Genomic DNA, 13,680 nt, shown 5'->3' with positions numbered 1-13,680 from the left:
TACACATTTAGTTCATACATATCATCCAGATTAAATTCATATATTTTCTTTCCATAAATTGGATGCAATAACCGTTGGCCTCCAATGCGTTTCGCACGTATGCTTCTTCAGGGAGTTTTATACCAAGAATCTAATTATAAATATACACGTCATTTTTAATAATGTATTCATGTTAAAATCAATCTCATTAATATATATATATATTTTGTTCATTGTGACATATATACCAAGTCTGGGGCGAGTCATCAGATATGCTATAAAAATATTAACTGGCATTGAATCTGAAACTAATCATTGAACCACAGCTATATTATATTTTCCTGTTTATAATGGCACAGTCTCTTGAAGTGAGCAAGGGGTTCCTCCCAAACCCACACATCAACTGATTTTTTTTTTACTTATGTTTTTGAACCACATTTTCCTTGAAGAAAAACTGTCCTGGCCCCCCTAGTGTCTACAATTCTAGAACCAAAAAGAAGTTCTTTGAACATCAATTTCTCAGATCTACCTCTCCTCCCCTGATGTTTCCCCCAACCTGTTGGCTCGTGTAACCGATTGCCTATCCGCTGTTTCAAAATGGATGACTACTCATGTTTCCTCCCTCTAAGGTTACCCCCATGGCCATATCCCTTCAGGTTGATGGAGCTACCATTTTCTCTACTCCGTAGGCACGCTGCCTTGGTGTGCTTTTTGACTCTGACCTCTCCTTTTCCCCTCACATTCACTCTATCACTAAGTTGTGCTGTTTTCATCTGAAAAACATCTCTCGAATTCGACCTTTTCTCTGAGGGCAGCCCTGGAAGAAAAATATACCTAAAAGCCAATTCTGTAGACTCAGGAGAAATTGCACCCAGAGCACTGATTATACTACATCTAGCCAACTCCTTCTCAGCAAATCTAGAGAAAAGGAATATCCAGAGGAAATCATCATGGAGGCCTTTTCTGGCTACTCCGAAACGGACCAACCTGTGGGATCCACAAAGCATCATATTGCCAGGGATGACAAGAATATACGTTTCATCACCACTTTTAACAATGGGTTCACAGCTATACAGAAAGTCATAAGTAAACACTGGCACATTCTACAAAAAGACCCCAGATTGGGTCCCCATCTACCAACCAATCCGTCCATCAATTTTAGAAAGTCCAGGAGTATCAAAAATATGGTAGGCCCGAGCCGAGCTTTCGTAGGCCCAGAAGCCCGTCCCAAACATTTTCTATTTGACAATAGAACCGGAGTATTCCAGTGCAAAAAAAACAGATTTTTGACATGCCAGTTCATCCAGCATGGTCAAACCAAGTTCCATGACCATCTTCAAAACTTCTACATACACTGATATATTTAGAGCGCTACTACTGTATGGAGAGACTTACGTTTAAGGTGTCCCTGTGTCTCGGAAGAAAATAGTCTGTGATCCCCGTGTGGAGCTTGACTTGGCCAGGGTACAAGTGGGGTAACGATGGGATGGATGAATGCGTGCCTAGATGGTATAGGGCTGGCAGGAACGATCATTTATTCGAGCTGTGCGGACTGGGATGGCCCGACCTGGCCGCAACGGCAGTGCGTGGTGACCGCTAGATAGGTGTCAGTAGGTCAAGCTGTACGACAGACTGCACATGAAGACAGAGGGGGCCGCAATGAGTTGGAGTCTGCTGAACCTGCTGAGCGTCAAAGAAGGTGCCCAGTGGGTTCAGATAGCGCTACACGTTTCGAGGTACTTGCCTCTTTTTCAAGCTGAGATACGAGGTGAAGGAGAGAAAGCGGGAAAGGTCCCGTTCTTTTGAATTTGACAGCTGGGAGGGGTCGGGTGATGTCACCCTGTTCTGATTGGTCGAATCGTGTAGGGTGTGGGGCTGACTTGTTCATCGTTGCTCTGTATCGTAATCGTGTTGAATGAATGTTATTTGGCAGCGGGCTGGAGTCAAACGAAGTGGCTGTACATAGATCATGTCTGAGAGTAGAGCCAGCATAAAGCTCTCATGTCTCTCACAAGTCAATATCTAACGGGGACGTGGGGTAGGGTGCATTTACTGTATAAGTGAACTTCTGTTGGCCCGGCTTAGAGGTTAATAATATGGGACTGTAAGATCGTGTGTGTTTAAAACCGTCCGAATCATAAGCTGCGGTGTCAAATTAAAATTAAAGGTTATCTTTATTAGAAGAAACAAATATAAAATTATTAAATGGAATAATAGGTTTTAAAAGGTTAAGACTCGAATACAAATCACAAATAAAAATTATTGTGCATGCGTGGAAACTGATGGGTACTGCAAGGGAGACAGAGTGCGTTTTGGATCAAAGGATGGTGTGGATCTCCAATTCCTCATTTAGTCCCATAGGGACAAGGGTATTTAATTTGAAAATCCAGTACGTTTCTCGTTGGCAGAGAAGGTGGAAACGTTCAGAGGATGATAGGTGAGTGGGGATGTGTTCGATTGCGAACACATGTAAGTCCAGTATTCTTTTCTGATGTTTGAGCGTAAAATGGCGGGGTACGCTATGGTCCAAATCTCTTTTTTCTATAAGGCGTCTGTGGTCACCGATCCTGGCACGTAATGGTCTTATGGTGCGACCGACATAGGTGAGGCCACAGGGGCATATGAGGCCATAGACCACATGATCATGTGAACAGGTTATAAACTGTATAAGGTATAAGGGTTCTGGATGTGATCATAAAAAGTTGTTTGTCCATGTTTGATGAACTGGCAGGTCAGGCATCTGGGTTTTTTACACCGAAAAGTCCCTGTCCTCCTATCAAAAAGGAAATGCTTGGGACACCCCTCTGGGCTTTGAAATGAGCGGCTGGAGCCTACTATATTTTTTATACTTTTTGATCTTCTGAAATTGATGGATGGGTTAGGTGGTGAATTCGGTCCTAATTTCGGGTCCTTTTTTAGGATATGCCAGTGTTTCCGGAAAACTTTCTGAATGGCTGTGAAGTTGTTATTGAAGGTGGTAATAAATCTAATTTTGTCAGCGCCCTCGGTCTCCGAATTAGGTTTTGCGTTTAAGTGACAGTTGGGTTTGGAGTAGTTAGAACAGGCCTCAGTAATAAGATCTTCCGGGTATTCCTTTTCCCTGAATTTGTCAAGCAGGAGTTGACTTGATGTAGTATAGTCCTTATTTTGGGTGCAGTTTCTCCTTAGCCTACAGAATTGGCTCTTGGGAATGTTCTTTTTCCACCTGGGGTGGTGGCAGCTTTTATAATGGAGGTAGGAATTTCCAGCTGTGGGTTTTACATGGTTGTTGGTGATGATATCCGAGTTGGCAAAGGATAATTCTAAATCTAAGAACACTAATTTGATGTTGTTGACTACGTGGGTAAAAGACAAGCCGAACTGATTGTTGTTACAGTGTTCGAAAAATTTAGGTATACTGTCAGTGGGGCCATCCCAGATGATCAAGATATCATCAATGTACCTTCCGTAGAATACTAGCCTATTAGCAAATGGGTTGTTGTTCCAAATATGGAGGTATTCCCAATGACCCATCGTCAGATTGGCATAGTTTGAGGCAAAATTTGCACCCATAGCTGTCCCTTGGGTTTGCAGGTAAAATTTCCCCAAAAAGGAGAAATAGTTGTGGGTTAAGGCAAATTCTGTGCAATTGATGATAAACTGCGCTTGACTGAAGTTAATGGATGATTTTGAAAGGAAGTATTGTAAGGCATTGAGACCAACAGAGTGAGGGATGGAAGTGTACAATGACGTGACATCTAATGAGAGCCAACTGTAGGTCTTGTCCCATTTGTAGGATGACAGGGTTTCAATCAGATGACCAGAGTCTTTAATGTAGGATGGAAGGATGTGTACAATGGGTTGTAAAAAATGGTCACTATAAATTGAAAGTCCAAATTAAGTCCAAATTAAAAGTTTTTAGTTGCACCTGATATTGAAAGTGACACCAATATCAGCTTCCGTTTACCTCTCACACAGCTTTTATGAATAAATTGATACTAATAATATGGGTCCCACTCGTTTTTAACAAACCTTTTTAATAAAATTTGTATATTGTGTTTATTTTTAAATTCCTTTGCCCTTTATTTTTCTGAGAGTGGATTGCTAGTGAGATACGATCTGCAGGCGCTTAGCCAAATGCTGCCGAGACTCTTATGGGTGGTCGGCCATGCCCGATCCGCCCCCCTATTCTCATACACCTATCAGGACAGGGTTGTGAGTGCTTTCCGCGCCCAGCTGTCAGTTTTTTAAAATCGCAGGTTTCCCGCAAATTCGTTCCTTCCACTTTCACCCGAGCTTGACAAAGAGGCATTGCGCTATTCTTCCTCAAATACAAACACCTTCAACTGCTGTGCAATACCCCTTCTACTGTTCCAGCCGAAGTTCGTTCCCCACGATTTTGCCGCTCTATCCCCTGAGACATCTGACATAGAGACGGCCACTGACAGTTACCGTCACACAGCATCCAGTTATACAGTGTCTTCGGCCGCAACGGCTCAGCCCGGCCAGCTGAGTTCCCTTGCGACAGACAGCTGTTCCTCTATCACTTTCTAAGGATGTGTACAATGGGTTGTAAAAAATGGTCACTATAAATTGAAAGTCCAAATTAAGTCCAAATTAAAAGTTTTTAGTTGCACCTGATATTGAAAGTGACACCAATATCAGCTTCCGTTTACCTCTCACACAGCTTTTATGAATAAATTGATACTAATAATATGGGTCCCACTCGTTTTTAACAAACCTTTTTAATAAAATTTGTATATTGTGTTTATTTTTAAATTCCTTTGCCCTTTATTTTTCTGAGAGTGGATTGCTAGTGAGATACGATCTGCAGGCGCTTAGCCAAATGCTGCCGAGACTCTTATGGGTGGTCGGCCATGCCCGATCCGCCCCCCTATTCTCATACACCTATCAGGACAGGGTTGTGAGTGCTTTCCGCGCCCAGCTGTCAGTTTTTTAAAATCGCAGGTTTCCCGCAAATTCGTTCCTTCCACTTTCACCCGAGCTTGACAAAGAGGCATTGCGCTATTCTTCCTCAAATACAAACACCTTCAACTGCTGTGCAATACCCCTTCTACTGTTCCAGCCGAAGTTCGTTCCCCACGATTTTGCCGCTCTATCCCCTGAGACATCTGACATAGAGACGGCCACTGACAGTTACCGTCACACAGCATCCAGTTATACAGTGTCTTCGGCCGCAACGGCTCAGCCCGGCCAGCTGAGTTCCCTTGCGACAGACAGCTGTTCCTCTATCACTTTCTGCATATATGCCCTCAGCCGTCCACACCACTGGGCTTCACCTGGCTGTATCTGTCAAAGGTTCCACCTGACCACCTCCAGGGCTCCCCAGGACACCTTAAATGTGAGTCATTTTTGCATTCAGGTTATCCTAAGTGTGAGATATTATTGTTATATTTTATGATTTTTTAAATTGTATTCAAACAGTAGCAGCGCTCTTAACACACACACACCGTCTGTTTTTGCCACCTTTTTTCAGTGAGGTAATCACCAAACTGCTTGTCCATGCGCTAATCATTTACAAACTTGACTACTGCAACCTTCTTCTTGTCAGCCTAAAACGTGCCCAAATTGCCCCTTGTTCAATCCACTCACAACGCTTCAGCCAGACTAATCCACCTTACCTCCCACTACTCTCACACTTCACCCATTTGTTAATCTCTGCACTGGCTTCCTGTTTTTTATAGGATACACTTCAAACTTCTCACCCTTACCTACAAAGCTCTGCACAACCCCGCACTAGCTTACATTTCATCACTAATTAGAAGATATACTCCAAATGGGCCCCTACGCTCCACTAATGACCTGAGACTATCCTGGTCAATCTCCCGCACACCAAACTCTCATTTACAGGACCTCCCCAGGGCTGCCCTCACCTTATGGAATTCTCTCCCACGCCACATCAGGCTCTCACCATCCCTACAGGGCTTAAAAAATCCCGCAAAACACACTTTAGAGAAGCGTATTAGAACCTTCCATTCTGCTCCAGTTTCACAGTACTCCCATATGCTCTCCCATTTTATTTGGTATACATCTATAGTCTCCCCTTCCCCAACTCTATGTCTTTGGTCCCCTTCCTCTTAGACTGTAAGCTCGTTTGGGCAGGGTTCTCCTGACCTACTGTTTCCATATGTCAATGATGCTTGTCAGTGTTTGTCTTGTCTAAACGATTGTACAGCGCTGCGGAATATGTTGGTGCTATATAAATAATTGTAATAAATAATTGTAATAATTGTAATTAAATTTGGGCTTCAGCCCTTGTCTGATTTACTTGTACTAAATAGGTAGACACTGGTTGATCTGCTTGGTATTCACTGTCTGAGGAATCGTGTGATGCTGCTACTTGTTTGTGTACCTTGCTTTCGTGAGTGCAAAGTGTCCTACCGTTCTATAATTATAACAAGTCAAATTATTATTGTTATTAATATTATTACCTTGCTTATTTCTTTCTTATTGATCACTTACTTTTTCCTTTCTAGTCTCCCCTTGGGCTTGTCTACATACATTTACCCTCTGTTCCTCCCTCACTTACACTCACTCTTGCCTTCTACCACTTACATAGTTACATAGTATTTGAGGTTGAATAAAGACATTAGTCCATCAAGTCCAACCTATTAGGATCTCATTCTAGGAGTACCTGTACCCCTGTATATTACGGTCCCTTAAGAAATCGTCCAAAAGTTTCTTGAACAATTCCACATTCTTTGCTGAAATCACTGTCTGTGGCAGTGAGTTCCAGACCCTAACTGATCTTACTGTGAAGAACCCCCTTCGCCCCTTGTGCTGGAATTTTTCAAGAGCACTGCAACCTGAGGAGAAAAAAAAAGGGAACAGTTACATTAACAGTTTCTCTGACGTCACACTGTATATTCAGGTCCCACAATTTCCGCTACTTTCCTCAGAGGTGCTCTTAACCCCTTCATAAACTGAGCTCTAACTATGTATTTATGGCTTCATTGTTAACTGAATCAAGCTGTTCTTCTTAAAAAATTTCAAATAAATGGTTGCGTCTTCCTTCTGACCCTGAATGCTGTGCTGTAACTGCATCCAAGAATTTACCCCATATTTCCTAATACCCTTATTAGGCTTACATAAATTAATCAGTTGCTCCCCTGGCACTAAATTAGGATCTTCTACTCAATTATTTTGCATAATATTTTGCATAATATCTTTTTTATCAGAACCCCTTTTCCCACAGTCCATTTTAATAATTTCTGCTTATTGAGGGCCAGGCACAGCCCAGTTCCAGGATTCTATCCAAATCATTCCAAGAACATTCATGGTCTGCATTTAAATGTTCCATTTTCTTTCTAGGGTTAGGTGTGCCTGCAAGGATATTTCAAATGTCTGATAGTATCACAATCAAGCGGGTTGATGGGAAATGGACGGCAGCTGCAGAACTGTGGAGTAGGCTGTATGGGATTGGGTCAGTCAGGCGACTCCCTACACACTCAGTGCGCTAGGAAGCCGTTCCACATCATGTATCCCAGCCTAGTCTTGAGGGAAGTTAATTTTAGTGTGAACGGGGTCTGATGGGACTGTAGCATAAAACAGCTCGGGATTCTACAGGGTTGTTTAACTGAAGACACTACCACAGCTGTTGGGCTCACTATAGCTAACAGCAATTCCAGGAAATAAATCAGCAGTATGGATTAACGCAATTATATATTATAGTCATGAAATGTTTCAGCAATATGAATTGATGCAGGTATCTAGTTTTAGACAACATGGATTGATGCAGGTATCTAGTTTAGACAACATGGATTGATGCAGGTATCTAGTATAGACAACATGGATTGATGCAAGTATCTAGTTAGACAATATGAATTGATGCAGGTATTTAGTTTAGGCAGGCAATCCTCCAGTAGTAGGAATTGATGCAGAATTTAGCTTAGAATAGGTAATACTGCAACAGTATGGGTTCAGGCAACTGAACATGTAGTCCCATGTAGAGCCTGGGCCCTGATACTTGCGGTTTAAGGTGTCAACCCCGTGAAGCTGTCTTTCCTTGCAAAGGCTGAGAGGCACTGTAGTGAGGAGCTGTGTCCGAGTGCACTGCAGGCTGAGCAGCGTGTGGGAGCCGGACTGGTTCAGTGGAGACAGTGGAGGCAATCGCTCAACGTTCCACATTGACTGAACGCCGAGTGATTGCCTTCACTGGGTTTTATAAGACCCACGCCGAGCCCAGGGGGCGGATCCCCGCGTGACGTAACGGCCGGAGCGCCGCGTGACGTCACGACCGGAGCGACGCGGCGCCGGAGCGGCCGGGGGTGCCGAGGACGAGCCTGACAGATAGGGTAATGGGGGCATGTCCTCTTACTTGTCCAGTTATAGCTGAATCATCTGTATTATATGCATGTTGGGTTCTTATTGGATATGTAGATACTGGTCCAGTATCACTAACTTGTTGACTCACATTCTCTGAATTAGAACTTTACACCTTCTAATAATTTCTTTACTATTTTAGCATATTCTTCAAAAAATTCTACTAAAGTGTTTTTATTCATACTACCATTTATAATTATTAATTTTCTCCTTTAATTACTGGCTCTTATAAAAACAATACTTTGTTTTAATCGAGGAAACAGCTGTAGATAAAAAAAAACATATATCTGCTGCTAATTCCAAACATACATTGTTTTATTTCTTTCAAGGTTATTCACTTAGGTGCCGAAGGCAAACCGAGTCACAGTGAACAGAGCAAAACGACGTTTGGCACTCTGGCACAGTAGAGCTGATTTCAGCCATCTGGATCAGTTGAGCCAAAGCTCCAGCAGCTTACTCGCTGCCTGCCATTCACCCCTATTCACATAGGGAGCTCTGGCATTTAGCTTGGCTATTCTGGCTCTGCTATTCTGCTCAGTACCATTGAGGTACCGAGCAAAATAGAAAAATCAGTGAAAATAGTAAAAACAAAAGTTGAAAAAATATTTTAAACATCTAAATAAATAGTAAAATGTTAAAAAATAAAGATATCTTAAAAAAGAAAACAATTGGGCGGAGCTAGCAGTGACAGCTAGCTCCGCCCAACTGTTTACTATTGGCCGGAACTTGCTAGAGTCTTCTAGCAGGTCCCGGCCAATGAATAACAACTGTTATTGTTAAATGACTTGGGGATGCTGATCTGTCATTACCACAGGGCGGAGACAGTCAGGAGATCTCAGCTGGCTCCGCCCAGCTGTCATTTGCGGGGAGAACAGCCGACCTTCGGCTGGCCGTTCTCTTTGCTTCGGCTGTCACTTTGGCTCAGTCATGCCTAAGCATATGCCTTTGTAAGCAAAACAATGGGCTTGTAAGCAAAACAATGGGCTTACCTGGCACCAGTTTTTCAGTGTTCCCGATGTGATCTAGGCATTCTTACTCTGTTCCATATGACACATTTCTCTCCTAGCTCATAGCTCGCCATAAACTGTCATTGCTATTCATTTTAACCTCCCTAGCGGTATGATTATTCAGGATTTTAGCATCCAAAAGCGGTACATTGTTTTTCATGGAAATTTGTTGTTTTATATTGTAGGTAAATCTGTATATTGTAGGTAATGTAAATGGGAATTCTGGGGGCGCAGCCTGATCCGTACCACAGTCAATAGAGTACCAAGTTTGCACATCACTGAGCTCGCAGATTCATCGCTGTTTTAGGTCAAAAGCAGTTTGACCTAAACTGCTTTTGGCTCGTCCGCCCGCACCAACCTGCCCCCCCGCGTGCGGCCGCCGTTTTTTTCCCCCCCTCTGACCCCTCACCTTGAATCCCCGGATAATCACTGATAACACTAAACTGATGAGCGGTAACAGCTTTTAAAGCGTCGCCTATGGCCAATTTTGGGTAGTATCGTTTTTTGAGGTTTCGCGCGTGCACGCAATTTTAAAGGCAGGCGGATGTCCCCCCGCCATCCGGCTTCCTTCCTCGTCCGAGACCGCTACCCGTGGACGGGAGATGCCCCAATGCTTCGTGCTGCTGGAGGGGTAAGTCTGACCCGTCTAGGCGCCGAGCTCAGGACTCAGACATCCTTCCTCGAGCTCCGTGCATGCGCCCGTTGCAGCTTGAAGCTATTTTGAATCACAGATCCCATTTTGACATTTTTCTCCCGCAGATGTCTCTCATTGAACACAATACTGTATACAGAGATATAGAAACTCTTTGCAGAAAAGAACAGGTGTCAGGTTAGATTAGAACAGATCAAGATAAATAATTATTGCAGATTATTTTATTAAATTATACAAAATCTTTTTGTTTAAACAAATATGTTTTGTACTATGCCAATATGACAACATTAAAACTTATCGCTTTCTTTCCAAAAAATAGGCATTCACCGAAAGTTGTGAAGGCAGCATCTCAGGTTCTTAACAGCATGTGGCAGTACAGAGACCTCAGAAATCTTTACAAAAAGGTATGTTATAAACGTATATTAATGTAAATATTTTCAACACATCAGCACATGGACACACTAACATACTTACTGTGTATACATGTTTTACAATAATGGAAAGTACTTTGTATGAGAAGATGGCACTTTTTCGCTGTCAACACATGTACAATATATGAAAATGTGTTGTTTTCTGAAAATATTAAATTGTTGCCAGCTGGGGTTATATCTTAATCAGGAACAAAAAATATAGATTTGTTCCTGAGGTATATTATTTTTCAGAAAATCTTGACTATATCAAGACAGGAGAATCAGTGCTGTAAAACACTAATATTAAAGCATGGTTCTAAGAAATTGTCAGCTGCTGTTTACCACAAATTGCCACTGATCCTCTTCTCTCGTGATGATCAAAAGAAAGCATCGGCCCACATGTGCATGGTTGCTCCTGGCAAAGGCCAAGCACTCCTTTATTTTCACATTCTAAAGGAGCCAAGGCCTACCACACCATCATCCAACAGTGCTGGTTCAATGACTGCCTCCATCTGTTCAAGTTATCATTAATTAAATAAGTTAGCGGTGAGGTCTCCAGAACAAAACACAGTATTCTAAATAGGGTCTAATTAAAGATGTGTATAGTAAAGTAAGGAGAAGTTTGAGGGAGTGCAGGTAAGGTAAGTATAATGGTTTTGAGGATGCCCTTTCCAGAGACACTGCCACCTTGCCCTGCATGGGCAAGGTGACAGAGTATCTTCAAGCTTTAACCAAGCTAGGTCATTTGCCACCTCTACCTCTAAAAACCATGGAAAAGAACCTACATTGCTAAAACTAATATGATTTCCAAACCTGTTTCTTTAGTGACATATATATATCTGAAGAAGACTAAACAGAAGTAAATGTTTAAATTATTTTTTTAGCCAGGTCTCCCAATACATAAGTACTGTTCCCTTTTTTTTATTTGTCTGGTGCTGCTTTTTTTCCCCTCCCATCACTATTATACATAAAAAAAGGGTTGTCCCCTTTCCTAATGGCTTTATCAATTCTCTCCATTTTAACATTTGCTTTAGTAGCTTTAATGTGTATACAATGTTTTGCTACCTTCTATCTGTTTTTACACACTTTCTTAAATTGACTGACATAATCTAGTTGGATCCAGAATGGAAGACTTAGAGCCCTTTATTGGAGTCATATTCATATATTGTATCAATCAACATTTTGTAGATCTATATGGGAGTTTATTTATAAAGGTTTTCCGTTTTCAACACAAGATTTACATACTCTTTACCCAGGATTCACACATTTTTCCAATAAAATCCAAAGAGAAAAATGTGTGAATCCTAAGTGAAAGTTTTGTGGATCCCAAAAATGGCAGAACAGATTGGTTTATATGGAGTAAGGTCCCTAACAAATTGCAAAAAAATAATTCACCTATGTAATCTACATCATACACACAAAATAATTATATTCAAAATCAAGTTGACCCCACTACCATAACTCATTACAGCAATTACAATTTTGATGATCATTTGTGGCCCTTTGAAGGACTGCTAGGCAAGCTATTGTCACCAAAATGGTATGTGAAGCTGGGCACAACTTTGGGGAATATTTGCCAATACAAAAAAAAAACTGACAGGTGAGGGAAGGGTCTTTTTATGTGGCCTTGAGAGCATCATAGAAATTACATATATTTTCAAATTATGTTTCAATTATAACATAATAAAACATTAGAGTTTTGGGGGAATGCCTTTTAGTTGTTTGGAGCTTTTTTTCACAATTAGCTTTGCTCCCAGATACCAATGTACTATTATTTGACAAATTTTAGTTTAAAAAAGTTTTCATCAACCAGTACTAGGCTTGCCTTGACAGGAAGAAAGTTGTATGTATGGTTAGGTAGATGTTCACCAGCAGAACCATAGTTTGAAAGCAGTTCCAATAGACCTAAATGGAGAGACAGAAGGTACAGGCAGCTGTTTTCCTAGAAAAAAAAAAAGTTCTGGTCCACAGATATGGGTGGGTAAAAAGTGGCCCGTGGCAGCACAGTTTGACAGCAGCACCAAAAAGCATACTCTAAATATGGAAACACAAGACAATGGTGGTCTTTAAACAATGCAAAAAAACATTAGAGCTAAAGTCATCAAATATGGATGGTTAAAATTGATCAGTGGCAACACGAATTGGCCACAGCGACAGCGGGTCTAAATGTTGAGACAAAAAGCACCAAGAGGTGTTTTCCAAAAAATTTGAATTTCAGTCTGTAATTTGTATGGGTGCTTTGTTTCTTTTTCAAGGGGAGGAGGAAAGAAGGTACCAAGAGGCAGTAATTGTGTGGCTTGGCAACACATGCATAAGCACCAGCAGGGACCAACAAGAAGAAAAGGTGTTTTGTCTTTTCTTTTAAAAATTAAGCAGAGGTTAAGCAAATGAAAACATTTGCTCCTATGAGTGTAGAGAGTGTATGCCAACTAATCAGTGCCATCTACAGTGGGTGTGTGAAAGTCCTCTATGATCCAAGCCTGAATAATTTCAATAAAGGTGAGTTGTTCCACACTGTCAGTCACAACTCCTCATGCTGCACTGAGGGCCCTCTCTAACAAGACACTGGCAGCAGACCAGCACCTCAAATGCATATTGTGCCAGCTCTGGCCAATGGTCCATCCTAGATACCCAGTTTTTCATAGGGTGCACTCATCTCAGGGTGTCAGCTGATGGATCAGGAGCTGCCTGAGTCAGGCATGGCTACTGCAGACTAAAAAGGTCTTTGTGAAAGGTCTTTGTGTGGAAGTCCCTGCTGGTGCTGCTGACAATGCTTAACAGGATGTCGCTAGTAGAGGTGCAATGGTTAACAGAGAGATATCTCCACCATAGAAAATGCCAAAACCAAGGGGTTTTTGAAGCAAATGGCAACCAATAATGAGGGCTCTCATTGGTGACATGTATGCAAGGCCCCTTTCGTGGGCACTGCAGTATGAAGGACCCCACACACCACAAATGTCCTGTGGCTGCGGATCCAGAGTCCTCTGTGTCACACAGCACAATGCGATCCTCTGACTGCTTTTCCCCACCTATGTTACCCACCTATTAGTGGGTATATCGGAGACCTGGCTAGACGGCACACATGATTGGGCTACTAATATAGAGGGGTATAACCTATTCAGGAGGGACAGATGTGGGAGAAGGGGGGGGTTGCATTTACGTTAAAAACTATCTAAATATGCATATAAGGGACGATATCACGTCAAACAGTGGAGAAGATGTGGAGACCTTATGGCTAGAGCTCGAAATGGCGGACCCTAGCCGTAAACTTATTGTGGGTATTTTCTATAAGTCTCCATATATGGGGAAG

The 13,680-nt window shown here is 42.0% G+C and overlaps 1 protein-coding gene across 1 annotated transcript in view; it reads left to right on the top strand.

The window, feature by feature from the left end:
- Nucleotides 1-13,680, top strand: part of LOC108798590 (catenin delta-2-like) — a 177,878-nt gene that overhangs the window by 72,551 nt on the left and 91,647 nt on the right. The window contains exon 6 of the mRNA XM_018570352.1: nucleotides 10,280-10,364. Coding sequence (XP_018425854.1) covers nucleotides 10,280-10,364 — 85 coding nt within the window. The remainder of the gene's footprint in view (nucleotides 1-10,279; nucleotides 10,365-13,680) is intronic.

This window comes from Nanorana parkeri, unplaced genomic scaffold, assembly GCF_000935625.1.
Source record: "Nanorana parkeri isolate BGI_ZX_2015 unplaced genomic scaffold, ASM93562v1 scaffold1512, whole genome shotgun sequence".
Lineage (NCBI taxonomy): Eukaryota > Metazoa > Chordata > Amphibia > Anura > Dicroglossidae > Nanorana > Nanorana parkeri.
Note: the sequence above shows the minus strand (reverse complement) of the source record. Positions and strands in the feature narration are given on the sequence as shown.